We start from the raw sequence: 27123 nt of genomic DNA, 5'->3' as shown, positions 1-27123 counted from the left end.
CCTCAGTACTTCTCAAACACACTTATGATTTAAAAAAACTTGCACCTACAAGTAGCGGGCCCCGAGCATGTGTGTGTGTGCACGAGCTCGAGTTTGCATGCAGGCTTGAGCCCGTGCACCCTCCTCTGCCGTGCATTAAGACCATTTGTACTGATGTGTTTTAAATAGTAACGTTTTAATAAAAATGCATTTATTTGGGAAGTACTGAGCATATGACTGGATACTTGGATTATATTGCAGAAGTTCTGTCAGTTTTAAATGGATGTTTCGATGGAGATGTTCTGCTGTTAAACACATTCTGCGTTTACGGCACTTCATGAACAGTGTTTGCCTTTTTTGGATTCTCCGTGGAGGCATGCCAGAAAACGAAACCTTCTTCACAAATTCAAGGTAACACAGCGAGTAGCTGATACACAAAAGGTCATTTTGCAGATGAAGTATTCCTTCTTAAGAATGATATCAGAGTACTTACGGATCTTTTCAGTCACGTAAACTGCAGGAAGCCTCCAAACTCACAGTAGCATATGAGAAGAGAAACTTTCTTGCTCTAAAAAGGTTGCACAGTTTAACAAACGATGTCTGCTCCTGTGTTTGACAGAATTTTATTAATATTTTTCTGTTTTTTCTTGCAATGTTAACTTTGAAACAGTTACTTGCTTTACTGTGCAAAATGAACACAGATGACAAAAATAAAAGTTGATATGATGTTAAAATGTAGGGCTGCAACTAACATTTATTCTCAGTATCTATGAATCTGTCCAATTACTTTCTTTTTCTATGAAATCAAATAACTTGTGAAATATCCTGATGGAGAAATCTTTAAAGTATTTGCTTTTTCTGAACTACAGCCCAGAAATTAAACTTTCAAAGAAAAGCAGCAGCTGAAACTCAGAAAAATCTCTCAACTAACTGATGGACAACGTAGTTTATCGCAAGCAGATTTCAAGTTGATGCAAACAAGAATGTAAACCAGTGGCTGCCGAAAAATGTCAAAAAATGCATCCACAAATTCTTATGTGTGACCTAAAACAGTGGATCCCAACTTAAAGGGTCACGAGGTCAAATACCAGATATTTTCAGCTCTTTAGGCTTCTGAAATCCTTAAAATAATACAATGAATGAAAAATCACTCTCATTTCCACCATAAGAGGACTGCCTCACTTTAGGTGGTCAAAAGCCAAAAAATAGGAAACTAAAACATACAAAAACAGGAATGATCCCTTAAGTATCTTCATCTTCTTTTTCATTTGACTGTCTTCGCCTTCGCCTTTCACTTTTCGCATCTTTGCTGGATTAGCAACTATTCTCTTCACTTTGAGCGGCTGCAGCGTGCAGGAGGAGGCCGACTCTGTGACCTCCTCAGATTCACTCTCAAGCTTCCTTTTCTGGCCCTTCCTCTTCTCCTCCTCCTCCTCCTCCTCCTCCTCCTCCTCCTCCTCCACATCAGCGGGACCTTCAGGTGTCACACTGGGTGCTCCACCCTGAAGCCACGCAACATCCAGTGAAGGCACTCTGGGTCTGATGGCGTCCACGGTGTCAGTGAACACCTCGTCATCTTTGCAGGCGCACTGTCTGAACCCCAGAGCGAGGACACTTTTCAGCCCCAGCGGCTCCGACACGCTCTGGCTGAGCCGGGGCACCTGGCAGGCCGGCACGCCTCTCGTGGCGCTCAGTGCGATCAGGTGATCCGTCATGTGTTTGGGCTTGACGGACTTGCACACGAGCAGCAGTTTGAGCTCGTTCCTCTCCAGAGCTTTGGTGACCTCGTTGATGCCGACGGCCAGCTGTCTCCTCGCTGACACGTCTGTCCAGCCGTTTTTGGGAGAATCCTGGCTCGCCTGGGGAGCAGGTTCTGGTGCGGCGGCAGGTTTCTGGTCTTTCTTTTTCCTCCACGGCCGAAACACTTTGACCTCTTTCTTCTCAAGACCCGTGGACACCAGTTTGTCCCTCAGGGTTTTCAGGATGAAGTGCATGTCTTCCTGCGGAAGCAGGCCCCATCGTGGAGTGAACGGTGACGTGAAGGAGGTCTTTGCTGGCTTTCTGATTTCCTTTTTAGCTGATTTTCCTGCAGCAGCCATGTCTTCTCTGTAGTGAAGACAAAAAAACTGTAGTAAACAAGAAATACTTTTAAACAAGGAGAGCCTAAATAATTCATTATATATCAGTCATTAACTGGTTTTGATTTCTTAAAAAAAAAAAAAAAAAAAACAACGCCTAAATTGGCAAGAAATGTCCTGCAAACTGCAAGAAATTTGTGGATTTAGAGTATTATTTTTGAAAAAATAAAAATAAATACTAGGGCAACATTTCCGTAGAATTCTATGTAAAATTATTATATTTAATATAAAATACATAATTAATATTTTAATTATGATTATATATTTAAATCTGTTTAACAGGATTATAATTCTAAGCAGTTTTTTTTTTATTTAATTTATTTTTCTATACGTTTCTGTTTTTTGGTTATTTTTTTTGTGCTAATTTTCAGGTAATTTTCTTTTCACTCATGTCTTGCAGATGTCTTGAGTTCAGAAAATGACATCACTTTCCTGCCTTTTTCAGCCTTTAAAAACCAAAAAAGACAAGATTTTAGGATGTTACGACATCCAAAACCTGAGACGATATCTTTTCTCATATCAAAAATATAAATATAATACTGACATGTTGCTCAGCTCTGACTTACCGGTCCTCAAAAACAGATCATCGATCGGGGCTTGATGACAAGGTTTAAACTGAGCAGCACAAATAATATTCAATTAGTAGTAATCAATAAAATAATTATAAGTTAGCACTCGGATAATATTGCGGTACATGTTTGGTGTGTTGATCGGTTATTTCATGCTGTATTTTACTCAGAGATTCACGATCAGAAAAGTTGTGTTTTTGATGGGAAGAGAAGTTTGCTTCACTTTTCGTATTATTGCATCAACACCATGACAGTCCGCAAAATAAGGGACAACAGCAGGGACGCGTACTTACTCTGCCGGATGCTGTCGCAGTAAAACGCTTTTGTTTTTACAGACCGGACTCGCTCACAGGATCAGACCACAACACGGGTGGACCACAGGGCGCCGCCATGCTGTTTGAATTGAAAAACTTTATTTGTAAAAGATAAGAGGAGCACAGCGCCGACCAGCGTTCAGCTATCGGTGTGACACCCATGGCTTCACGTGCTCATGGTGCGCGTGTGCCACAATTTATAACGGAGTCACCGGAAAAATCCCAAAATAAAGCAGAAATAAATAAATAAATTAAAAAATAAACGGTTTCATTTGATCGATTTCACCTTTGAGAAAAAGTTTTCTGTATGTAAACATATTAAAATTTTTTAGACTTAATTAAATTCGATTTTAAAAATAATGAAATGAAAAGAATAACAGGACATTATCATTATTATTAATAATAATAATTTAATGATAATAATTATACTGATATTTTTTATTTTATTTTTATTTTTTGTTTTTTATAAATATTATTTTAAAACTTGATAGAATAGAATAGAAATACTTTATTAATCCTGTAAGGGAAATTGTTTTGTTACAGCAGCAATGTATATATATATATATATATATATAATATATATATATCATAAACTCAATTCGGTTGGAGAAAAAATCATTTGCATAACAACAACAACAACAACAACAACAACAACATCAAAATAAATAAATAAATAAATAATAAATAAATAAATAAACTGTTAAATGTGATCCAAACATGACCTCTGAGACTATGCATCCCATATTATTGCGTGCGTGTGTGTGTGTGTGTGTGTGTGTGTGTGTGTGTGTGTGTGTGTATGAGGTGACATGCAGCCAATCAGCTCCTCGGCAGCTCCCTGCTCCCCCCCTCTGCTGCAGTTCCTCGCTGTGACAGATTATATTACAGTGATCAGCTGTAATTACAGCTGCGCAGCGCCGACAGGAGAAACACAGCCATCTGAAGCACAGAGCTGCATCTGCGAATATGTCTCCTCAGGTAAATGATCTACTGCTTCTGACCTCGTTTGGTGTCACCGTGTACCGGAGTTGTTATCGCTGGGAAATAAATAACGGTCGCGGCAGCAGGGCGTCCACGCCATCTACTGTATGTGGTGTCATCCATCTTTGACAGTGTGGGATGAGTGAATGAAAGAAGAGCGAGTCTAAACATATCTGATTTCCTCTGGCTCTGTTCTGATGCTGCAACTGCCGCTTTGCATGCAGGCTGCTTTTAAAAAAGAGAGATAAACGAGAAAATATTGAAATTATCAAAAACAACAAACGGGATCTGGCTCTATTTAATTGAGAACTAAAAAAAAATTCAAAAAATGGACACCTTTTTCCACTGATACTTAAGATTTAGAGTTTAATCTTTTTTAGCATGTAAACTTAATTTATAAGCGTTTAAATTCTGAGAGTTAAAGGTTTTTCAGGGTTTTTTCATGGTCTATAATGATCTGTTCTGCAATGTCCCAGATCTTTTGTAAAGTAGATTATTCAAGTAGGCACAAAAGCACTAGAGTCTTGAATAAAAGCCCATTGTTTATGTCCAGCTTGTGCAACAATAGGTCTCCCAGGCTCTGCACCATGACTGGAATACTACGCTCAGATTTCTTAATGAGTGTTGTTTGTAACTGATTAATATGCACATTATCATATTCTGCGATTACTAACTTAACAAATACTTTAGAATGATTCATCTGTCAGATGTAGCAAAGTGCAAAATAACTCCATATCACTGTTTAACCAGTGCAAATACAATAAACTGAATAATTTATCAGAGATGAAAACACATAAAGAATAATGCAAGCATCAGCACCCTGGATTCATGCATCTTTTATCAATCCATTAATGCACTATTGATCATATAGTTTTCATTTGATTCAGCTAATTGCACTACGCATGAATACGAGGCTACATTAAATACACAGTTTGACATTCTCCTTTTATGTCAGGTTACTTTTTTGAATTGTATAGTCTATTATTGTGTTGTTACTTTTGTTGTTTCGCGTGCACACATATAATACTAAATAAAATCCAGTTGATTTTCTTAAACTTGGAGAAAAAAAAAGAAAAATTTGACTTGAGGGGTCATTGGGGGGATTTGAGTGTGTTTGGGGCCCTTATGATCAATTACATTTTAACAGTGAAGTCATTTTTGTTTCATCATTGACCTAATCACCATGTTGAAAGTGAAGATATTATTTACTTGTTTTTTTTTAGATGTATATGTATGCATGTATAAACATACATTTTTGTATTATTTTATGTTATGTTACTTATTCATTTGCATTTGTAGAGACTTTTTTTTTCTATAAAAAAAAATGCATTACCAGACCTCCCCACAACTTACGGAGAGAACAAACAATAACAAAAAGTAAACTAAAGTAAAAACAAGCCACTATAGTGTATATAAAAATATACATTTTCTATATATTTTTTTTAACCTGTCGGCATTTGTTTTTGTTTTTATTCTTTGTGTGACAAAAAAAACCCCAAAACATTTCTGGATAATAATAATAATAATAATAATAATAATAATAATATATTATTATTATTATTATTATTATTATTACTACTACTACTACAGGATACTGTAACAGAATAGTAGTCATCTGTCTGTCTTATCTATCTGAAATATATTCTGACCATTTATTTTGTGCAGGCAGAGTTTGAGAAGATGGCAGAGGATGTGAAGAAGGTGAAGACGAGGCCGACGGACCAGGAGCTGCTGGACCTGTACGGCCTCTATAAGCAGGCCATAGTTGGAGAGATTAACACGGGTATGAATCGCTGCAGTAGAAACAGAATCACTTCCATAAAACGTTTCATAAACGCTCAACATTTCCTTCTTCCTGTGTGCTCTCACTTCTGTAGATAGACCAGGAATGATGGATGTAAAAGGAAAAGCTAAGTGGGACGCCTGGAACTCCAGGAAAGGTAACGCGTCCAGGTGAAACAAAAAAAAAGCAAAACATTGATTGTGTTTTTAATCCAAATGCTTTGTATTTGCACTCACTTTCAGGAATGTCCAAGGAAGATGCCATGTCCGCCTACGTCACACTTGCAAAGGAAGTCATCAGCAAGTACGGCATGTAAGGCTCGCAATAAACTGAAGTGGCAGAATAAATGCAAAAAAATTCCTAACTTTATAACTGAAACAAAGCTGCTGTCTCTAAAACAAACAGCCTCCTGCTGCCGGAGGCCATAATGACGCAGGATAAAGTTCAAATTTGCTGTGATTTCTTTTTATAGTTTGTCTTTTTTTTAAACGTAGATTCTTTTTATTAACTTGTATGAGCTATGCATCCATTAAGATCAGAAGTATAAAATTTGCTAGTTGCAATTAATGATGTAGTTTATTCTTGTAATCCACAAGTACACAGCAATATACTGTAATACTGTATAATTTACGGTACTTAACAGCACTTTGATATGCAGTTTGGTTCCTTACCCAAACAGGACAAACTAAATGCTGTCAAATGTGAAAATAAAACCTCTTTATGCACTGTTTTTGTTTTTGTTGTTGTTTTTTGTTCTTATTAAGCCTCATTGATATATATGGGGTGGACAAAATAATAGAAACACCTGTCAGTATAATGTGTATTCATGTATAAATATGTACACCTAACTTATTTCTTACTACTACATTCACACGTATCCCACAAGACGCTCTAAGTAGTTTTTATTCTGCATCATCTGACCTCCTTGAGTCAATATAAATTGAAATACAGAGATTTATCTCTTTGAAAGGGGATGTTGATGTACTTTTAGCTGTACGGTAAATTTGCAAGAATTGTTTGTCTTACTGAGAAACTGTGTCATTGAGCAGTCGATCTGTTTGTTTACCGTACTCAGTTTTATCATTACAAGGGACTGTTTGTTATTCATGAGAGGGGATAAGGTGGTGGTGCAAAAATGGGGAGGCATGTCAAATAGGGAGGAACTTGTGTTTTCACATTTGCTCAGTGAAAATCCCCAAAATGTTGAGTCTAAAATATACCTATGCCCATGGATTTGGAAGGCATGTTTTAGACTCAAATAAGATTAATAATTAGACACAAATTTTTGGTGAAAAGAAAAAATAGATATATTTTTTTTAAAAAATTAACTTCAAAATTTTGGGTGATTTTAAAATCCTGTCTGTGATTTTATTTCTGTAAAACTTTTTGGCATTTTTTAAGGAACTTTGTTGCTGATTTGCTGTCTTCAAAAATTTTTGGTCACTTTTTTTCTGTTTTAAAATCTTTTCTTGATTTTTGAAGAAAACATGCCTTCTGAACCTGCGGGCCCACCATAACAGAAATGACCAAAATTACACCATTTATTAACTCCAAACACAGAAATTATTATTGGATTTTCAGACTTCTGGTGATCTTTAAATGCATTATGTTGGACGAATGCTTCATCTATTTTCCTGAGTCATACATAGTGGCTCAAAGAAAAATATTTTGTAGCTTTGGGGAGGGTCAAAGGGTTCTTCTTTTTAATAAATAACAGTCCCTAATATCTAGAAATGTGTATTTTGTGGGTTTGGTTCAAGTTTCCATGTCTCTATTATGATAATAATACTATTCTAGTCTACCAGTGCTAGACTATTTATCTAGCACTGACAAAGTTGTGGGATGTTGTATGTTGATTGTCATCGTAAGTAGTGATACTGAGATTGTTGAATCTCAGATGCTGAGATCGCTACTGGTTATTACTTTGGTTACCAAAAAAAAAAAAAATAGACGGCAATACCTGTGCCCATCACACCTGAAGCACTTTTTGCACTTACTAAGGATTTTTTTCCTTAAGTCTAAATTCTTGCTTGTGTTGTACGTCGCTTTGGATAAAAGCGCCTGCTAAATAAAATTGTAGTAGAATTGTAGTTAATTTTGTTTTTACCACAGCCTCTAAACCAAAGTACCTCTCTGCAGCTCGTAAACAATACATGCATAATAATATAGATACACTCCTCGTGTCTCTTCAGTTCACTGATAAAATATAGGTCAAGTGCAATCACACGTGCGCATGCGCAGTGAGCTCTTCCGGGCTGGCTCGGTGGTTCGGTTCAGTGGGGCAAAGGTAACGGCTGCTGCTGCTGCCGATAAACACACCCCAGCCTCAGCAAACACACTCCTGCTGTGTGTGGATGCAGTCAACAAATCCTGAAGACGGTGAGCTTACAGATACTCTGTGTTAAAAGCCAGGAAAGACGTTTTAAAATCAAGTTTAACATGTTGTTGTTGACTTGAGTTAGCCGCGGGCGAGTGAAGCTAAAGCGCTGTAATTGCACCAGCGTCAGCTAGCTTGTTGGACTTTGTTTGGTCCTTTGATTGATAATAAACGACTTAACTCTCTTTAACTGGCTGCCTTTAACAAACAGGGTTAGACGTTTGTATTTTTATTGAATTGGCCACCGACAGTCAACTTACACTGACAACTTTTATCATAGTTTTGTGGTCGTAAAAATGATTTAATGAAACAGCTTTGTTTTGATCCAGATAGCGGCACAGCTAATAATACTTTAAAGCTGCTTATCATCCCACAATAAAACTCTGGGACGTTTCAGCATTATTGTTATTATCATATTTAAATATTTAAAATTATGTTACAGAATTCCTTTTATTTTAAGTACTTTTTCAGGTAATTTCAGCTCATTTTCCTTTTTATTTTATTTTAACTAATTTTCATGTAATTGTTTTGTACCACTGTACTTCTAATTCCTTGCTAATTTTTGGATCATTTCTTCTTTCGTTGCTCATTGGATTCTTCCCTTGTTTTTTGAAAGGAATTAATCAATTTTGCTTTGCTACAGATAGGAACACAGCTACCAGTGTTTTCAAGCCACTTATTATCCCACAATTAAACTCTATAATAATCATATTTAAATATTTAAAATTATTTTACATAATTCTTCCTATTTTTAAGCACCTTTTTTTGGGTTGTTTCAGGTAATTTAACTTTAATTTATTTATTTATTTGACAATCTTTCGTGTAATTTTCTTGTATTACTGTACTTACTAATTCTTTGCTAATTTTTGGGACATTTCTTGCGCTCTCCCCTTGCTTTTGAAAGAAATCAAGCCAATTTGCTTGGAGTTTATAAATCAACTTTGCTTTGCAACAAATTGCAACACAACTACAAACACTTTAAAGCTTCTTATTTTATCACAGTGAAACTGGGTGATAATACAGCTGGCAATTAAAAAATCCTTTCTAGCATACTTTAGATTTGTAACCATGATAAATTGTCATACATAATTTTTTAAATAGTTTTCCCCTAACATTTAAAAATATAATTTTCTAACTCTACTTATTTCTTGCAATTTGTCGAGCATTTCTTCCATGTTTTTGAAAGAAATCGCACCAATTTGCTCAGGGTTCAAAGGTTGAAATATTGTGAAAGTCGTTGTAAAACAGCACAAGAAAAGAAATGTCGCTCCAGATTTCAGAGAGTTAAATATTAGCAGACAGTCACTTTTTTGTGAACGTGTCAGTTTTAAGATTTTGGGCTTTTTTTGCTTCCATAACTTGCCCTCTATCAGACTAGTGGAAAGTAAACATACTGCATATATTTAGGTGCTGTTTTTTGTTCAAACAACATAAACAATTATTGCAAATACACTGTACAGTCAAAAGTATGTAGACACCTTTGACCGCATGCTTTGTGAATACGTTTAGATCTGGCTGTTCTTTTTTATGTTTGTACTCCACCCAGTCAAGAGGAATTTTAACTAGTCGGTGCCAAGAATCTGTCATAAAGCAACGCTCATCCACCAATATGTACATTGCTGTAATCATTCCTCCTGTTTATAGATACCATTAAGTATAATCATCCAATGTGGAACAAAAATACACTCTGTCGCCAGTTAATCTTAAAACTTATGCAGCCTAGTATGACAATCTTGGAACACGTCATACCTTTATTTAAGTTGTAATGTTCAGTTTATGAATTAACTTTTCTTTGATACAGATAGCAACACAGCCAGCAATAATATAAGCTATGTATTATCCCGCATTAAGACTGTAGGATCATACAGCTGCAATAAATATCTTTTTGCAAAGCCTTTTGAGTCGGGAAATGTTTGACATCAGATAAAATGGGTCAAATTAGCAGCCACAAATGCGCTTTACACGCTTTACAAATGCACTTTTATTTGTCTGAGATAACTACAATGGGCAGGGCAAGAAGTCAAAAATTCACTGGTCCCAGAAGTTGAAATGTAAGCCATCTGATATGTTGATGTTTCATTTGGAGTGAAATAACTTTCCTTGTGCTGCTTTCAGATGTCTTTCATAAGTATTTAAACCTTTGAACCCTGAGCACATTGGTGCGGTTTCTTTCAACAAAAACAAAAGAAAAAGCAATGAGCAACTTGGAAATAAATGTTTTACAAAATGCACGAAATTTACTCGCCAAAATAAAAATCAGAGAACTGGTGGAAAAAAATAGTTACGAGAATTGCATTAATTAAAAGCCAGACCTAATCTATAGGTTATCAGCTGTTGTTTTAAAATGATGACCTATTATTAATCAGTTTATCGCAGTCTGCAGCCTCACCACTAGATGTCGCCAAATGCTACTTAATCCTACATTCCTGTCCTTTAAGGAGAAGATCTTTACAGATGTTTGTTTTGTGGTTTCAGTCTGAATTCCTCCCAGGGAGAAGAAATGGATAATAATTTGTCAGAGACTCTGCGTGAGCGGACCTTCCAGTACCAAAGCAGCCTGCCGTCCCTGCCTGTCCCCTCCCTGGAGACGAGCCTTTCAAAGTACCTGAATGCAGGTAGGATAGTAAACTCTGATCGACCTTCTGTGTCACAAGTTTCTGTTTTCTGTTTCTTGGTTTTGTAAATATTCACCATTCAAACATCAAATATTTATTCAAACAAAAACAGTAAATATTTAAGAAAATTCAGCATGGCCTCTACTGCTCACTACTGCTGCTCTGTTTGTCTTTATGTAAATATTTAATGTTGTGAGAGTTGTTATTCAGTAATTTTCCCCCTTAGGCACAAGGCCTTTACTCTGTTTTTTAACAGGTTCCTGTTAGATCTAAACAAAAATTAAGACAAGTTTGGAAAATGGATGCATTCATTTTTAAATTTAAATGTTTCATACTATTATTAATATTCACATAATATATGTACATATTCACTTTTTTATATTTAAAACATGCCATGCAATTTCATACTGTGCAATATTTACCACTTACTGTGCATTAATAATATTTATAGGCTATATTTCTATATTTTTCTTACTGTAAATTTACATTATGTATATTTCAGTTATCCTTTGCAACTATTAATCATGAACATACAGTATCCGTATAAGTAGAAAATGTATATAGATTTTATATTATTTTTTATTTTTATTTGCTCTAATTTGTATTTTTGTAAGATTTCAGTATTTTTTGGCACCCGTCACTTTTTTTTTTCCACAATGACTGACAGCTGGGGCTTTAAATTGACTAACTTTGCATCGCCATGTTTTTCATCAGTTCGCCCATTTGCATCAGAGGAAGAATTTAAGGTTACAGAAGATATTGTGAAGAAATTTCAAGAGGGTGTTGGCAAAGAGCTGCACCAAAAACTACTGCAGAGAGCCAGGACCAAGAGGAACTGGGTGTGTATTCAAGCTTTAAATGTCTTGTTTTACAGATGCCCTCTTCAGTCATGGATGATTTATTTTACGTTTTTTTTATTCCTCAGCTGGAAGAATGGTGGTTAGACGCTGCGTATCTGGAGCTCCGCATGGCCTCTCAGCTGACCATGAACTTTGCAGGCCCGGGGGCGTACCTGGAGCACTGCTGGCCTGCTGCAGAGGGAACCCAGCTGCAGAGGGCCAGTGTTAGCGCATGGCACACACTGCAGTACTGGAACCTGATCCGCACGTACGACATGATCACACGCAGCTTTTTATGATGTGTTAAGCGTAACTTGCTCTCCTTTTACATGAAGTCAGTTACAATTGAAATCTGTCGTTTATTTTAGGGAGAGGATTCTCCCCCAGAAAGCTGGAAAAACACCGTTAGACATGGACCAGTTCAAAATGCTGTTTTGCACCTGCAAAGTGCCTGGAGTGAAGAAGGACACCATTCGTAACTACTTCAAGACAGGTAGGATGAACTTTAACCTTCAGACTCACCTGTTTACACTTTCACACACTTTCTCAGCTGATATATTACTGTTGTGCATTTTTTTCACTTTTTGCTCTCATAATAACATAACATATAGTTGTGACATGATACAGAACAAAAGAAAGAGAGAAATAGAAAGGAAAAAAATCATTTAAATAAATACAAAAATGCTCCTCATATGTTAAAAATGGTAATCTATACAAAATGGAGAACAATAATTTCAGGAAATGCAAAATATGAGACTATATAAAAGGCAAAAAAATTTAAGTAAACAATTTATACAGACTCAGAATCTGCATAAGCCACAGTCATTCACTTGGTCATGCCATAGATCTAAATCCTTCACAATATTTATAAAGAGATAATATCAGTATGTTCTCAAAAATATGCTGTTTACCTTTTAATATATAAGTTATCCTTGACTTGATAATATCGGTCTTATTCACTGCTGTGCATCTTCTGCTGCACCACAGAGAGTGAGGGTCCGTGCCCCTCCCATTTGGTGGTCATGTGTCGTGGACGGATCTTCACATTCAACGCAGTCTATGACGGACAAATCCTCACTCCTCCGGAACTTCTCAGGTAGCACACAAGAGAGCAAACTTATTGTTGAAGCGTTTCGGCCATGAGCCAACTGCTGCTGACCCTGCTGATTTAACTTCTGCAAGCATGAAGCAATAAAAACACCTCACCACTGACTCTGACATGCATGTTTTCCACTAATTAATAGGCCTGTCGTGATAATTACGTCATTGACTTATCATACGATATCTGAACTTGACCTCACTTATTTTGCTTACCCCAATATTGCCCGTTGTGTTTATGTATGTGTTTGTTTACATGACAGTGTCACTAACATTTTAGCCATCATGATGGCAGAATAAACAGCAGGGTTTTCCCGTCCATCATCAGACTCGAGTGCAGCGATTCTTCTGTGTGCAAGTTTGAAGAAAATTAAAACAACACTTTAAAGATGATGCAGCATAGCTTACCGGTAGCCTGCGGCGGCACTTTTGGAGTAGAAAAGAGAAAAGTCCTGATCGTCGTTAGCTTGCCAACTTCTAACAGTGAGCCAAAGAATCTGTTGATTGTATAGTTTTACCCTCCAGCTGCTTCATCCTGCACTACATGGACACATTTTAACCGCATTAGTCATTACACACAACTCAACTGTCCTAAAGTAACGCTTTTCAAGATTTTAAAGAAAGAAACCCTTTGTATATATATTGCAGTGTCACTGTGCCACAGATTATGACACCAACAGGCCATTTAAATTATTTTTAGTTAAACATGAACAGGGCAAGTGTTGATTTTTGCAAAAAATTACAGTATATTAACATAAAAGTTAGTTATTTTTCATTGGTTAATCCATCTATCCATTTTCTGAAGGCTATCCCAGTCCAAGTTGCATATATTTAATTAATTATATCACAAATTAATGTTATATACTGCTGGAAAGAATTGAGGAAAACAGTGATACGATAATAATAGATCATTTTGGACAATATAGTACATATGAGTTTTCAATTTTATACCTTGGCTGGTCTGAAAGTTATACAGGTTTTGAATTGCAGTCTGTGTGGTATTATTACTTTTTTATGTAACTGGGTGAACCCTGCAGAAACCATGTAATGAGCTGGACAACAAGGAAGTATAATTAGTTCAATAGAAAGCAGCTGGTGTTCAACATTACCTTATTTTGTTTCGTGTGTGTGTTTGCCTGCACAGGCAGCTGACCTATGTGAAAGAGCGCTGTGAAAGAGAGCCAGAGGGAGACGGAGTGAGTGCTCTCACCTCAGATGAGAGGACTCGTTGGGCGCAGGTAGGAGTGCTCACGTTTTGAGACTTCAGTGTTCATCTGAGTGAATAAGTAAAATAGATTATGGATCCTGTTTCTGAGAAAGTTCTCATATATTAAGCATTTATCTGCGTACTCTCTCTGCAGGCCAGGGAGCATCTAATAAGCATCGACCCGCACAATAACACCATTCTGGAGACCATCCAGAGCAGCATGTTCGTCATTTCTCTGGATGAAGTGAAACCCTACTCCACTGCAGAGAACTACTCAAATGTATGGGCTCAACAGTTTAAGTATTTTTGATTTCATGACTTAATTGTCACTGTTTTTAACTGCTTCCGCCCTGCACTGACACCAGCGCCCTCAGCCGACATTACTGTAAACTTAACATCACTGTATAAAATGATCTATATTGACTAATGGGATAATCACAGGCTCATGAAACTTTGCAACAGCAAACCTCCAGCATTCAGAGGATGTGTGGCTTTCATAGGTATATTTATGATTTGGGGAATTCTTAGCAGTTTCCAGAACTGAGGTGCTAGCTACCCAATTGCCGAATTGTCTTAATGTGGTATTTTGGAGGGAATTTTGATCGTTTTCATCAATTTTTGAGTGGTCAAATATCTTTAAATTCAACACCAAATCTGTGAAACAAATGTTTTCAACCGAAAAATTGGAATAATGAGACATAACTGAGCCATGGGAATGGTCATCATATACTTCCACCATAATGTTCTAAGCCTCTTTACTTTATTTTAAAAGTTTGACGAGGCGCCTAACCAAAACGCAACCTTTAATTCATATTCATGACACACAAGTGCTGAGCTGCGCCTCAAATCAAACTCCAGGTTTCCAGCGTTCAGATGATGTAATTCACGTCTTTGTGGCATATGTTTTTGACCTGCTGTCTCCCTTAAAGATCCCCTGCCCTCATGGAAAAGAAGATGAGTGAGAGTGAAGTGGAAAAAGTTAAAAGTAGAGAGTTAGTTTTGTATCTGATTGTGTGACTTTGAAACTCTGATCCCAGCTTACCCTGGAAGCCCTGACAGGAAACCCCACCATCCGCTGGGGTGACAAATCATACAATTCACTGGTGTTCGCAGATGGCACTTTTGGGTCCACTTGTGATGTGAGTTTGTATGTTTTTATCATGCTCGAAGAGTTTAAAGACACACTGTGAAAGCCTGTATGACACATTTTTAGATTCAGCATTTTATGCTGCTCATCTTGGATAATTGAAATTCTAAAAGGGTTAAATATAATAGATTAAAAACTCCACTCAAACTGTTTTGCAGCATGCACCATATGATGCCATGGTGCTGGTGTCTATGTGTTGGTATCTGGACCAGCAAATCAAAAGTACGGGGGGCAAATGGAAGGTAAACCCTGAGTTTTACTTGATCCTGTTTATAAATTGAAACAGTCCTTGTAAGTTCCATTTACACTTTTAACACCTTGATGTTTGCACTTTTAGGGCTCAGACGCAGTCAGACCGATACCCAACCCCGAGGAGCTTGTGTTTACTGTGGATGAAAAAATCCAGAGTGACATCAGCCACGCCAAACAGCAATACTATGAGACGGTGAGAAAGTATTTAACAACAAACTATTGCAAAATAATTCTGATGCAAAATGACTTGTCCATAGTCACATCTGTGTGGATGTCCACTCTCTGGTTTTATAGGCACAGGACCTGCAGATCGTGTGTTACGCCTTCACAGGGTTTGGAAAAAAGGACATCAAACAGAGGAAGTTGCATCCAGACAGCTTCATCCAACTAGCAATGCAGCTGGCCTACCTGAGAATTCACAAGAGGTATGGACGTGTTAAAAACAGGACTGTGTTGTCATTAATGTTTGCAGTCTGTGTGTCCCTGAGTGTCTCTTCTTACCCCTCACAGGCCAGGATGTTGTTACGAGACAGCAATGACTCGCAAGTTCTACCACGGCAGGACGGAGACGATGCGATCCTGCACCCAGGAGGCTGTGAACTGGTGCAAAGCCATGATGGACCCCACGTGTGATGTGAGTGGGTGCACGTTTGAAATCCTGCACTTTATCGATATAAAAATTTTTTTTTTTTTTTTTTTTTTTTTTTTTTTACAGTTGCAAAAAACTGTACTTCAAGCCTGTTTTGGCAATAATGAATTACAACAAAATCAAGCGCTTAAAAGTAATAAATAAAAGTATGAGCCAAAAGACTAGTTAGCAGGTAAACAAGCGAAAGCACACAGGGGAAGATTAAATTAAACGTATATTAACAAACTAAAACTTAAAAGATGCACATTTACTTTTTTGGTTCGCATAGAAAGAATTAAAATTCAAATTCAAATTATTAATATAATTAACATTAAAATTTCAAAATGAAAAATATCGAGTGCCTTCCCCAGTTGTGAAACAACGTTTCACAGGCATTAACTGCTGGTACCAAATAAAACTATACACAATATATTTCAGAACAACTGTGAGGAATGTTAATATTCACTTTATGCACAGTAAAAAGTAAAGTCTTGTCTTTGGGGTTTATAAAGTCGGTCCATCTCGAACATTTACTGGTGTATTTGACATTTTACATGAACATTTTTCTGTCAGGCTGACAGCAGGAGGAAAGCCATGCTGCAGGCCTTCGCGACACACAACAAACTGATGGCTGAAGCCCAGGAAGCTAAAGGTGAGTTCACTTTATATACATTTTACTGTTCAGTACAGGGTTCTCATAGTCATTGAAAACCTGGAAAAGTCATAGAAAATTCCAATCACAATTTCCAGGCCTAAAAAAGTCATAGAATTAGTAAAAATTGTAGAAAGTTTTCCACGGATAATCTTCCATATAATGTAACATAATGGCAAATATTTTTCCTTAAAAAGTCTTAAAAGGCATTAAATTCATTAATCAAAAAATAAAGCCTTAATTGCTATGAAAGTGACTTAAATGAATTTTTTCAAAAGTCTTAAAAAATGCTCAGACATGGGAAGTGGGATTTTATTAATCTTTTTATCTGAAGTTGTGTTGCAAAATCTCAAAATAATCTGTTCCATCTTTTTTTTTTTTTTTTTTGTTAAATAATTTAATAAATTACTTTTTGAAAACTCGTCACGATAGGAATCCAAGCAGTAGAATCACACATGCAGACTGTGAAACACAAAAATTGTCCAGAAAACAGAAATGCCAAATATTTTGTTGGTAAACTAAATTGATACCTTTATTATAATATACTATGTTCAGTGTCTCCCACATGCTCCCCCCTTAAAAGAGTTATTTTTCCAACATTTGATGTAGATAAAAAAGTTAATTCTGAGTGGCATTAAAAAAGTTTAAAAGTCTTAAATCTAACTTACCTTAAGCTGTAGGAACCCTTCATACTTTTATCCATCTTCTCCTGGCATTCTCTCTCTCTCTTCATGTATGCCAGCTAGCTGAGCGTAATTTTCAATCTGATATACTGACAAACACTGCACAAGTGGGGCAAGAAAAAATGTTATTATGGTTTCTGGAACAGATATGAATCCATGTCATTTTGACCCTGTCGGCAGGTTTTGACCGGCATCTCCTCGGGCTGTATCTGATCACCAGAGAGGAGGGACGTCCCGTTCCAGAGCTCTATACGGATCCTCTGTATGCACGAAGGTTCGACCTGCAGAGCTAATTCATGTTTTTTGAAATAGTGTGTCCATACTGGTTATATGATTGTGTAAATGTACCTTTAACTGATAATACAGCTACATACTTTGCTTTATAATACTGCTTTTTATTTATTTATTTACAGATATTAATTTGTTTAGTTTATTGTTGTTTAGTCTTTTATTGTGTATTATTGTATAGTTTATAGTTGATTTTCCCCATTAGCTCACCCCCGAGGATCATGTAGTCTTCCTGGGGTCTGATACATAATAAAATACACCTTAACAAACAATTATTTATTAAAAAATAAATAAATAATGATAATATAATTATTGCTGTAATTATGATAAACAGAGAGAAACAAACTATTACAAACAATAACAAATAATAATAAATATAACAAACAAGAAAATCAATGCAAAAACAAGAGGAAAAAAAAAAATTAACTTGAAAAAAAAGAAAAAGAGGTAGCTAGAGTTCTTGCATTGTCTGTATAAATGGAGACCATCAACCATTTTTAACTGTAACATTGCTGTGATTTCTTTCCATATTAAATACATTTTTCACCCTATTCTATTTTATTCTATAGATATATTTTACTGGTTTATACTGGGGGCTGCAGCTTTAGCCAGGAGACAGACTAATAAATGGTCTTTATTGATAAACTGTTCTGCACTAAAAGAAAAAAATCATCCAGCAGACTCAGACACTGCATTAGTTGAAGTGTCAGGGACGTCTTTCTGTCTGCCTGTAACTGATTTGTGTTTGTGTCTGCAGTGGCGGTGGTGGTAACTTCGTGCTGTCGTCCAGTCTGGTGGGCTACACTACTATTATGGGGGCCATGGCTCCCATGGTGAAACACGGCTACGGCTTTTTCTATCGCATCCGAGATGACAGGTGGGCAGACAAGACGCATGCATCTCCCAATAATGCTGTTTCAACTTCTGAATTTTGATTTATGTGAGAGGTGTGAAAAAAAGTTCTTCAGATATACTAACAATGTGCATCAGTGTCAGCTGCATAAGTTGTTTTCATTTCAGTTTTCACCGTCAAAGTTTGAAATTGTGCGTATCTTCCCGGCATTTTCAGCACTCACACCCGACTTAGGCTTTTTTTCTCCTCCAGGATTGTGGTCTCCATCTCAGCGTGGAAATCTTGCCGTGAGACGGACGCTGTGACACTATTCAACAACTTCAGCAACTCCTTGCACGACATGCTCCACCTGGCCACCACGTCTCAGCTATAAGTACTCACACAGACACAATAACGCACACACGGTTCACAAACCCTCAGCAGATAGCCGACAGCTAGCGATAGTTTGTTCTGAGCACCGATCAATGCAAAAATACAGAGTCAGTACCTGCTAGGTGATACACACCCAGTGTGGCATTAAGAGAATCTATCAACTTCACTGTTTCTTTCAGTGTTAAAAAAAGACTTTTTGTTTAAATTGTTCTTTTCTGACTACATATTTTTCCTGATTCTCTGAGTTTATTTGGTTCTCGTGTAAATTATGTAGAGAATGTTTAATTTTAACTACTGACAGTATTATTCCACATTTTAACTAAGCTAATCCTAAGTCTTGAGATCTTTTTTATCATGTCCGTCCTTCGGTGAGTACATATTCAACAGACAGTAGTTAGGTTTCTTAGGTTTTTTAGTTGTTCAAAAAAAATCTTCCCATTATCCGGTGTGCTCTCTGTCATATATCAACTGCTTTTTCTTTATTTGAAGTTTGACCAATGCTCATTTAAGAGGTGCTATCATCAGTGACTGAGGCCTGAATCTGATTATACTTGACCCCACAGTCCAGTTTGTGATACCGGTGTGAACACTGTGTACCTTACCCAGGCACTCGCACAACTACAACAACGTTTTAACCGGTTATGAAATTGTCTCAATGTAAAACTGATGTGTCTGTATCAGACAGCAGCACAGCCCGCCGTTCCACCTAATATGAAAACACCCTTAATAATGTCATCTGGTTGCGCCACCCTCTGCTTATGTAGATGAACCAACTCCCAAGCATAAGCACAATAAATTTGCATTTCCTTTTGCTGATTTTATGAAAATTCGGTCAAATTTGCGCAACATTTGGATAAAAACCCAACTTGTTAATGTTCTAAGGTGGACAATGGAAGAAAATAAATAATGGCTTTCGACTGCTGGCCTTAGATTTCTCTGCAATTTATAAAAGTCATTCCAAATAAAACCATATTAAGTAAGATTTGTTTTGGATTAGCGAAATCTACTGAAACATGTAACAAAAATACTCAACATTTAAAGTTGGACTGATTTATTTTTCCTAAAAGGAAATCAGTGAATATCTTTTTGGTAGTGATTCTGATGTGTGCCTTATATGATTAAAACTATTTTCAACAAAAAGATAAAATTTAAGTTTTGTCAGTGCTAAAATAAAACAGACCAAAGTCTGAAGTCCAAAAATGGTCCGTAATATGCCCCGCTGCCACACAGGCCGTCCTGACCTTACTCTGTAACTCTGTAACTCTGTACACTAGTTTATTTGAACTACAGGGTAACAAATGTGTTGAGGTCGCAGGGTTGGCTGTTGCTGAAAGTTTTGTAAGTCTGATCATTTGCCTTCATTATATCTGCACCATGGATGTATAAAGACAACTGGATGCAGCATTGGAGGCGGAGCCGCATTCATTCCCATTGAAGTTTGTCGGTGGGCACGTGAATCAAAAAAAAGGGTGGCTTTGCGGGTATAAAATAACCTGGATCTTCTGCAATTTTAGGAAAGTGCAGGCGAGACCGTCTGCTGACTTAAATTTGAATTAAATTATTTAATCATGCATCTAGATTTTTGAAATGTTGTTGGACCGAATGAATCAAATCCTGAGTCGTTTCCCAGGAGCAGTAATGCTAAAAAAAAATCCACTGATTTACGAGTTGCCTTTCAGTCTGTTGAGGTGCTGCACAGCGTTTTGTTTTTCTTCAGTGACTTACCTTAAAGCACCTGCACAATATGCAGCGTTCCTTTTTCTGTGTTCTCTGTCTGTCAAATTAAAGATGAATGTTTGTCACTTTCTTTTAGGACGACTGCTGTAAAACATAGATGAGCCTTAAAAACTGTTTGCATTTAAAGCCTAATCTGGAATCAGTCAGCAAAGCTTTTGGAAATGGCAAAAATGTGATTAAGATAGCACTTCCTTTAAATATCTAAATGAAAATAGCTCAGTATAATACATTGAAGTACATTTTTATTGTAAAAAAACACTAAATGTATGTGATTTGGGGAAATGTAGCAAAATTGTTCCCACAAATAAAAATGTGAGATTTCCACGTTTCATTGTCCTGTTCAAGAGGTCAGATGATGCTAAAATGAGGCTTAATAATTGAATATAAAACTTTTATTAGTATACATACAAGGATATTCTACAAAAAGGTTAGTACAGTTGCTGGCATTTGTAGAAACAAAATAGGATCCTAGTTATGCAAAAAATGCCCTGTGTATATAAAAATGTTCCTGGGCTGAAATGTTCAGGCACTTAAGATCAATCAATAACTCAAGACTGTAAAAAATAAAAATACATCATGACAGTCAAAGTTATTATAAAAAAATTTGCCCAAATACAAAAACTGTAGAACATAACTCTTGAGTGTCAGAGGTATACTTGATAATACATATTTAATCCAGTGTATTGTTAACTTTAATCGTTGTACATTTATATTTTGCACATAACAGAAGATGGCACCAGAAATCAGCAGCTAAGGCGTGTTGGTCACAAGAAGTTGCTTCTCAGTGAAGAAATTATAAAGATAAATAAGTCCAAGTGTACAAGACACAAACAAGGAGGAAGAAGAAAGTAAACACAAGAGCGTACAGTACAATAAGCCTTTTTTAAAGCAGACGTGATTGTAGAGGAGCACAGAACATTCAGGTGTCGCAGTGAGCCGATACGAACAATACCAGGACCCTGAAACTAAAGCTGCTAAAAGGAATTCAGTCATTAATTTTGCCATTTGAACCTGTGCTTCTCCAACGATCACGAAACCAAAAATCTTCTGGGATTAAAGTCCACACAAGTGGCAACTAATGAACAGAAGTGGATTTTGCCATTGTGATGTCAGTAATTGGTTTTATGGACATTTGTTTTGAAGCCTCGAGTTTGTCCATCTTGGTTTTCTGAAGCCAAATGTGAACATGTTTGGACGAAAGGATGGAGCTGTGGATTAGCGTGTGGTGAATCTCACAAGCCCTAAATCACAAATTCTATCGACGATTTTAACGCAAAATGGGACCATAATTTACAAAATGAACATCATGCTATTTTGAAGAAGTCCTTAAACTAGCACGAGTGTACATGGACAAGAAGACATGGACCTAAGCATGAGTAATCAGCTACAGTAGCCCAGAGCGGACAAACCAAACACTGGCTCTTGATAGTGCCTTTCACATTTTTGTGTCAGTTATGGTAGTTAGCAGCCTTTTCTGTGATGAGCAGTGCCAGAAAAACATTGTTTTTTGTAAAAAAAAAAAAGTTAAACCGCTTTATTAAGTCTCTGCCTGTTTAAATTGGCGTGTATGCTTATTTTGGAGAGTAAGAGAAGTCTGTGTATAACTCAGCTCCTTGTAAAAACCTCCTGGACCCTGCAATCCTCACCACCACTAAATTCTACACACCGCTCCGTGACCAATGAGGTACTGCTGCAAGACAAATTCCCACAAAAGTTTAAAGGTCACTTAATTAAATGTCCAAACAAGCCAAGACACATTTGATTGTTCCACTGAAGCTGGGCAGGGAGACATAAATATCTGTGGAGACATAAATAACAATCAGTGTAGTATTGCTCCCTGTGTCCTCCTCCGGTCCTCTTATTCCCTCCCGTGACCCATCTGCGTGGTGACCAGCATGTTGTAGACTCCCTTCTTGGCCATCAGCTGTTGATGTGTCCCCTGTTCGACCACCACTCCTCCCTGGAAGACGGCGATGCGGTCTGCGTTTTGGATAGTGGACAGGCGGTGGGCCACGATGATACACGTCCTGCCCTTACTGGCCTGGTCCAATGCCTCCTGCACCACCTGGAAAACACAGAATGATGTCAGTGACCTCACATGAACGCATACAAAACGTTTGGAGAGAAGTGGAGCTCGTTATATCTTTTCCGTTTACTCGTCTCATATTTAGAGGATCATACTTCAGACATTACAGGTTTGCTCCAACATTGATTGGATTCGAAGAGTATACACTGCATTAATACTGATTAAAGGAAAAAAAGTAAAAAGTAAAATTCAGCCATTGTTTAATAACTAACTCATGCTGTTGGAAAGTTGGGCTAAGTTTTATAGTCCACAAAATATTTGAGTTTCACTGGAAAAAGGCATCGCACTAACCTCAAACAATTGAAGCAAAACACAAAATGCATAAAAAACCCCACAAAATGTCTCCATACTGCTTGTCCTGTGTCCTGAAGCCCCAACATGCCAAGTTGTTTTGAAAAACGCAACTGGCATCTTGTTTTTCATGTTTTTAGCCTTGTTGTATCCTGTAGCTCCTGGTGTGGGACTTTCGTTCACGTAGACCAACGAGAGCTGTTATTTGCACACCAGTGTTTACATGCTACCCCCCCAAATGTTGTGTTATCCAACCGTTGTAGCTTCTTTCAAAAGATATTTCGATTTTGCTGCTAATAATCATTTATCATTAACTTTCAATAACTTAACCCAGCACTGGCAACTGGTTACTTCGTTAGGGTCTCCCGTCCCCAGCACTCACCTTCTCGCTCTCAGTGTCGAGTGCGGACGTGGCCTCGTCCAGGAGCAACATTTTGGGGTTTCGGAGGATGGCTCGGGCTATGGCGATACGCTGCTTCTGGCCACCTGACAGCTGCGCTCCCTTATCACCTGCCTGAGTGTTGTATTTCTGCTCAGACAAACACAGAGGAGGAGGGGTCACATGATATTGATTTAAACATGTTAATCATGTTAAACTTTAGAATGAATAACCTTGAGGTGAGTTGTATTATTTAGCAGTTGTGCAATCATTGGCACACCTACAGACACACTTGTCTCAGTAGGCAGCCTTGTTATGTTGTAAAGATCTCTCCTCGATATAAAAACACAATACTCTCCTTTTATGTCTCTCTGACTGAGAAAAGAGTAACTGAAGCAGTTACCTGAGGCAGGCCCTCTATGAAGCTGTGAATGTTGGCCCCTCTGGCAGCCTCCTCTATCTCCTCCAGGGTCACGGTTCGGCTGTTGTCCCCATAGGCGATGTTTTCACCCAGGGTGCAGTCGAACAGCACGGGCTCCTGCGATACGATGCCTATCTGCGATCTCAGCCAGTGGATGTTCAAATCTTTTACATTTATGTTGTCCAGCATCTGAAAAAGGAGATGTTAGCAGTAATTATTGTAGGCGGGATCAGACTTGATGTCTAAAACAAAGCAATTCTGCAATTCAGTTTTCTTGGCCTCTCTTTTTTAGTTTAGTAAAATATGTGACGCTTTAGCTGTTAAATACTAAACTACGTTCACCAGCTAGTTGCTAACTTTGTCTGCATATTGTTAAGCGCTGTGTAGGTAGTGTGGAGTGGGTTCTTAGGAATATTTCTGGGCTTTTTGCTTTTTTAGATTGGACAGCTTAAGCATGAAAGAGGGAGAGAGAGGGAAAGACGTGCAGCAAAAGGCCCGAGGTTGGACTCGAACCCTCAGCCGCAGCACTGAGGACGTAGCCTCTGTACGTGGGGTGCCCGCTTTTGGCATGCCAAGTTGTCCCCGGCCATGACCGAGTCCACATTCTTCACCTCCTCCTCCTCTTCAGACTTTTTTTCACACACATAAATGCAACTATAGTGACGGCTCGATTCTTTGCTAACATTTTTCTCTTCACACTTCAGCGGAATAGATGGATGACACACGCCGGCCACATTTTTTGTGGATGTACGTCGTAGCCTGCAATTCAGTTGCGTTGTCATCGTGGGGTTACTGATAAGATTGCTAAAATCTCACAGTCTGCAGGAGGCTTTAGGGGAATTTAGGTTAATTTTACAGGAAATTTTACTGGTTATTAATTGAGGTTAAAAAAATACTACAAATTAATAAAATATTTTTGTTATAGACCCCAATATTATACAATTGTAAAACTGAAGAAAAGGCAATAACAAAAAAAGTGAACAGATTCTGTTCTTACCTAAGAACAAATCCCAAATAAGTAAATATTGGACATCATAATCTTTGTGAAAACTGCGTAAGTTGTTTTTCAGAAGTAATCTCTTAAAACCACTATGAAAACTATGAATCTCCACAGAGCAGAGGGGAAGTTCAGTGATGAAGAAAACATGAAATATTACCTGAAAATGTATCAAAAATGACCTTTAAAACACCGACCTTGTGATTACATGGGAGACCAAGAGATAACAAAACATTTTCTGTCTCAAAAGACTGTCAGCATCCCATCGTGATAAAATGAAATGGTCAATACAGTAAAGATAAGCTACACACGCTACACAGTCCTCATATTGTCTCTCGGTCCCCGTCACGTCAGTACAGCGCTGTAAAGCCGCCATAAACACACCGGCCTGCTAACCATTAGCCAGATGACAGTAGGTGAAGAGGCAAAAGTGTGGGTTGACAGAGCGTGGGTGGAGCTGCTCACCACTCTCCCCTCTCTGGGGTCGTAGAACCTCTCCAGCAGCTGGATGGTGGTGCTCTTTCCGCAGCCGCTGCTCCCCACCAAAGCTAAAGTCTCTCCCTTTTTCACCTGCAGATTCAGCCCTTGGAGGATGGGCACATCAGGGCGCGAAGGGTAGTTAAACTTCACATGCTCAAACTGCACGTTACCGTCAAATTCCTCCTGTTAGGAAAAAGAGGAGCAATATGTTAGCATAAAGAGCTGTGTTGTGAGTGCTGTGTTTAGGACTTTTTGTTGTGTACCGGTTTCTCTCCCTCGTGTGACAGATTGTCGATGGCGGGTTCTTTGTTCAGCAGCATCATGAGATGGGATGCTGAGATTTTGGCCTTGGCGTAGCTTGGAGCGAAGGAGTTGGCCTCTCCAAGAGCCATGGCACCGTACAGGACAGCAGCAACCACACTGCACGAGGAAGTCAAATACACGTTAGTCTTACCTTTCACACTCACGAGTCAACTGTGAAATGGGATTACATAATGTAGGGTAGCACAGACCAATGACAGCCTAGCCTTTGTGTGTACATTGTGTGTTTGTAGATGTTAGTATGTGTAAAGAAACATTATTTCCTCTTTTGTCCTCGAGCCAGCCCGATGAGTTCAGTTTGTTTACTTGAGATGAAGAATTGGCTGTTAACACCTCTAAATATAATAAATGAAGAGGTGCTGACTGTGCAGCTCACAGGTCAAAGGTGCACAACGCGTCATCTTAGTGACGAGTTTAACCTGACTTTTTTACAAATAGGCAGATCATGATTTAGATTTAACACATCATAGTTACATGTTAAATTTGACTATTTTGCAAATGAACAAACTTTCATCATGTCACATGATTTTTTTTTTAATTCTCTTAAAGAAGCCAAAAAATTAAGACTTGTGTTCTATAAAATGTTGAATGGAAGAAAACAATTTACTTTAACAGTTTAGGCAATTGAAATATCCCCTTTTTATTATCCTCTTAATTGGTCCCAACTTCTTTGATTCAGACTGTAATATCTCAATGGGATTAATAACTTTGAAATTTTCTTGGTGCCCAGAGGATAAATCTTACTGCCACCACCAGTTTTGTTGTAGTTTGTAGTTTGTAGTATTGTAGTTTTTGGTGAAAATTCTTACCAAATATTGGATCAACTACAATGAAATCTGTTGTCACCAAACCAGGACAACTTCCAGTTTCAGAAGATGACAATACTTTTTTTTAGACTTTGTTTTGTTGGTATTTTATTATTTTAAATTTTTGTGATAGGAAAAAAATCAAGTGGAATTTCTATTCTGTATATTACATAATACAAATAATAAATTTTTGGATTTTGAAATGAAAATCAAATAACTATTTGTTTTTTCTTTGTCATTTCTGTTTCCGAAAGGAAAATCCAAAGACCAAAAAGTTCACTGACCAACCATTTAAATGCATGTATTTTTATAGACTGATGGTAAATAGTGGCTAACAGTTTTATGCCCCCTCAGAGGCTCAAGGTGCCATGACCTTCGGACTTCCTCTCATAACAGGTAGGCTCCTCCCATTGAGTTACATTAGCATCCTAAAACACGTGAGTGTGTCTGTTGGACTGTGTAACTATGTCCTCTGGGTCTAGCACATTCACCGTGGCCCCTCACATACTTCAGGCTGGGGTAATGATTAAAAACCACATGAACAGCCTCTTCTCTCACAGAAATGCTTTGCTCTGATGTAACTATCCGCAACCTACGAGCACACGCAAACTGTTCATTTTTCTTGTCATAAACCGACACTTAATCTTCTGATTAAGAGATGAGACAGTCGTGCTGTCTGTTAACTCACAGAAACACCCCCTCCAGATCCATCCTGCCTTTCATAATGAGCCAAGCTCCGAAGCGGAAACAGCCTGCATAAGCAAAGTAGATCATGGCCTGGCTGAAGGAGAAAGTGATGCCGTACACATGAGAGCTTTTCTGAGAGTTCC

General features: G+C 37.7%; 3 protein-coding genes across 4 annotated transcripts in view; 1 reads left to right on the top strand and 2 right to left on the bottom strand.

Annotated features, from left to right (window-relative positions):
- Positions 1 to 1157: 1157 nt before the first annotated feature.
- Positions 1158 to 3069, bottom strand: rpp38 (ribonuclease P/MRP 38 subunit). Its single transcript, XM_042489590.1, has 2 exons — positions 2980 to 3069; positions 1158 to 2085 (listed from the first exon to the last, which is right to left on the bottom strand). Exon 2 carries the CDS (start codon positions 2076 to 2078, stop codon positions 1158 to 1160), a length of 921 nt encoding a protein of 306 aa, XP_042345524.1. The 5' UTR covers positions 2079 to 2085; positions 2980 to 3069.
- A 792-nt stretch (positions 3070 to 3861) lies between these two features.
- Positions 3862 to 20582, top strand: crot (carnitine O-octanoyltransferase). 2 transcript variants are annotated; one of them, XM_042490175.1, is made up of 18 exons: positions 3862 to 3978; positions 5647 to 5764; positions 5859 to 5921; positions 11471 to 11595; positions 11682 to 11863; positions 11964 to 12088; positions 12583 to 12691; positions 13838 to 13931; positions 14055 to 14180; positions 14938 to 15039; positions 15206 to 15289; positions 15385 to 15492; positions 15594 to 15724; positions 15810 to 15933; positions 16501 to 16579; positions 17443 to 17536; positions 18308 to 18427; positions 18656 to 20582. In XM_042490175.1, exons 1-18 carry the CDS (start codon positions 3967 to 3969, stop codon positions 18774 to 18776), a joined length of 1917 nt encoding a protein of 638 aa, XP_042346109.1. In that variant the 5' UTR covers positions 3862 to 3966; the 3' UTR covers positions 18777 to 20582. The 2 variants fall into 2 exon arrangements, with proteins under 2 accessions (XP_042346109.1, XP_042346108.1); XM_042490174.1 differs by lacking the exons at positions 3862 to 3978; positions 5647 to 5764; positions 5859 to 5921 and adding exons at positions 8037 to 8143; positions 10617 to 10756.
- The window catches only part of abcb4 (ATP-binding cassette, sub-family B (MDR/TAP), member 4), a 25173-nt gene continuing 18573 nt past the window's right edge, over positions 20524 to 27123 (bottom strand). Inside the window, 6 exon segments of the mRNA XM_042490176.1 lie at positions 20524 to 22577; positions 23272 to 23418; positions 23672 to 23878; positions 25152 to 25349; positions 25430 to 25586; positions 26982 to 27122. Coding sequence (XP_042346110.1) covers positions 22371 to 22577; positions 23272 to 23418; positions 23672 to 23878; positions 25152 to 25349; positions 25430 to 25586; positions 26982 to 27122 — 1057 coding nt within the window. The 3' untranslated portion in view covers positions 20524 to 22370.

The sequence above is a fragment of the Plectropomus leopardus genome, chromosome 7 (assembly GCF_008729295.1).
Source record: "Plectropomus leopardus isolate mb chromosome 7, YSFRI_Pleo_2.0, whole genome shotgun sequence".
NCBI lineage: Eukaryota > Metazoa > Chordata > Actinopteri > Perciformes > Serranidae > Plectropomus > Plectropomus leopardus.
Note: the sequence above shows the minus strand (reverse complement) of the source record. Positions and strands in the feature narration are given on the sequence as shown.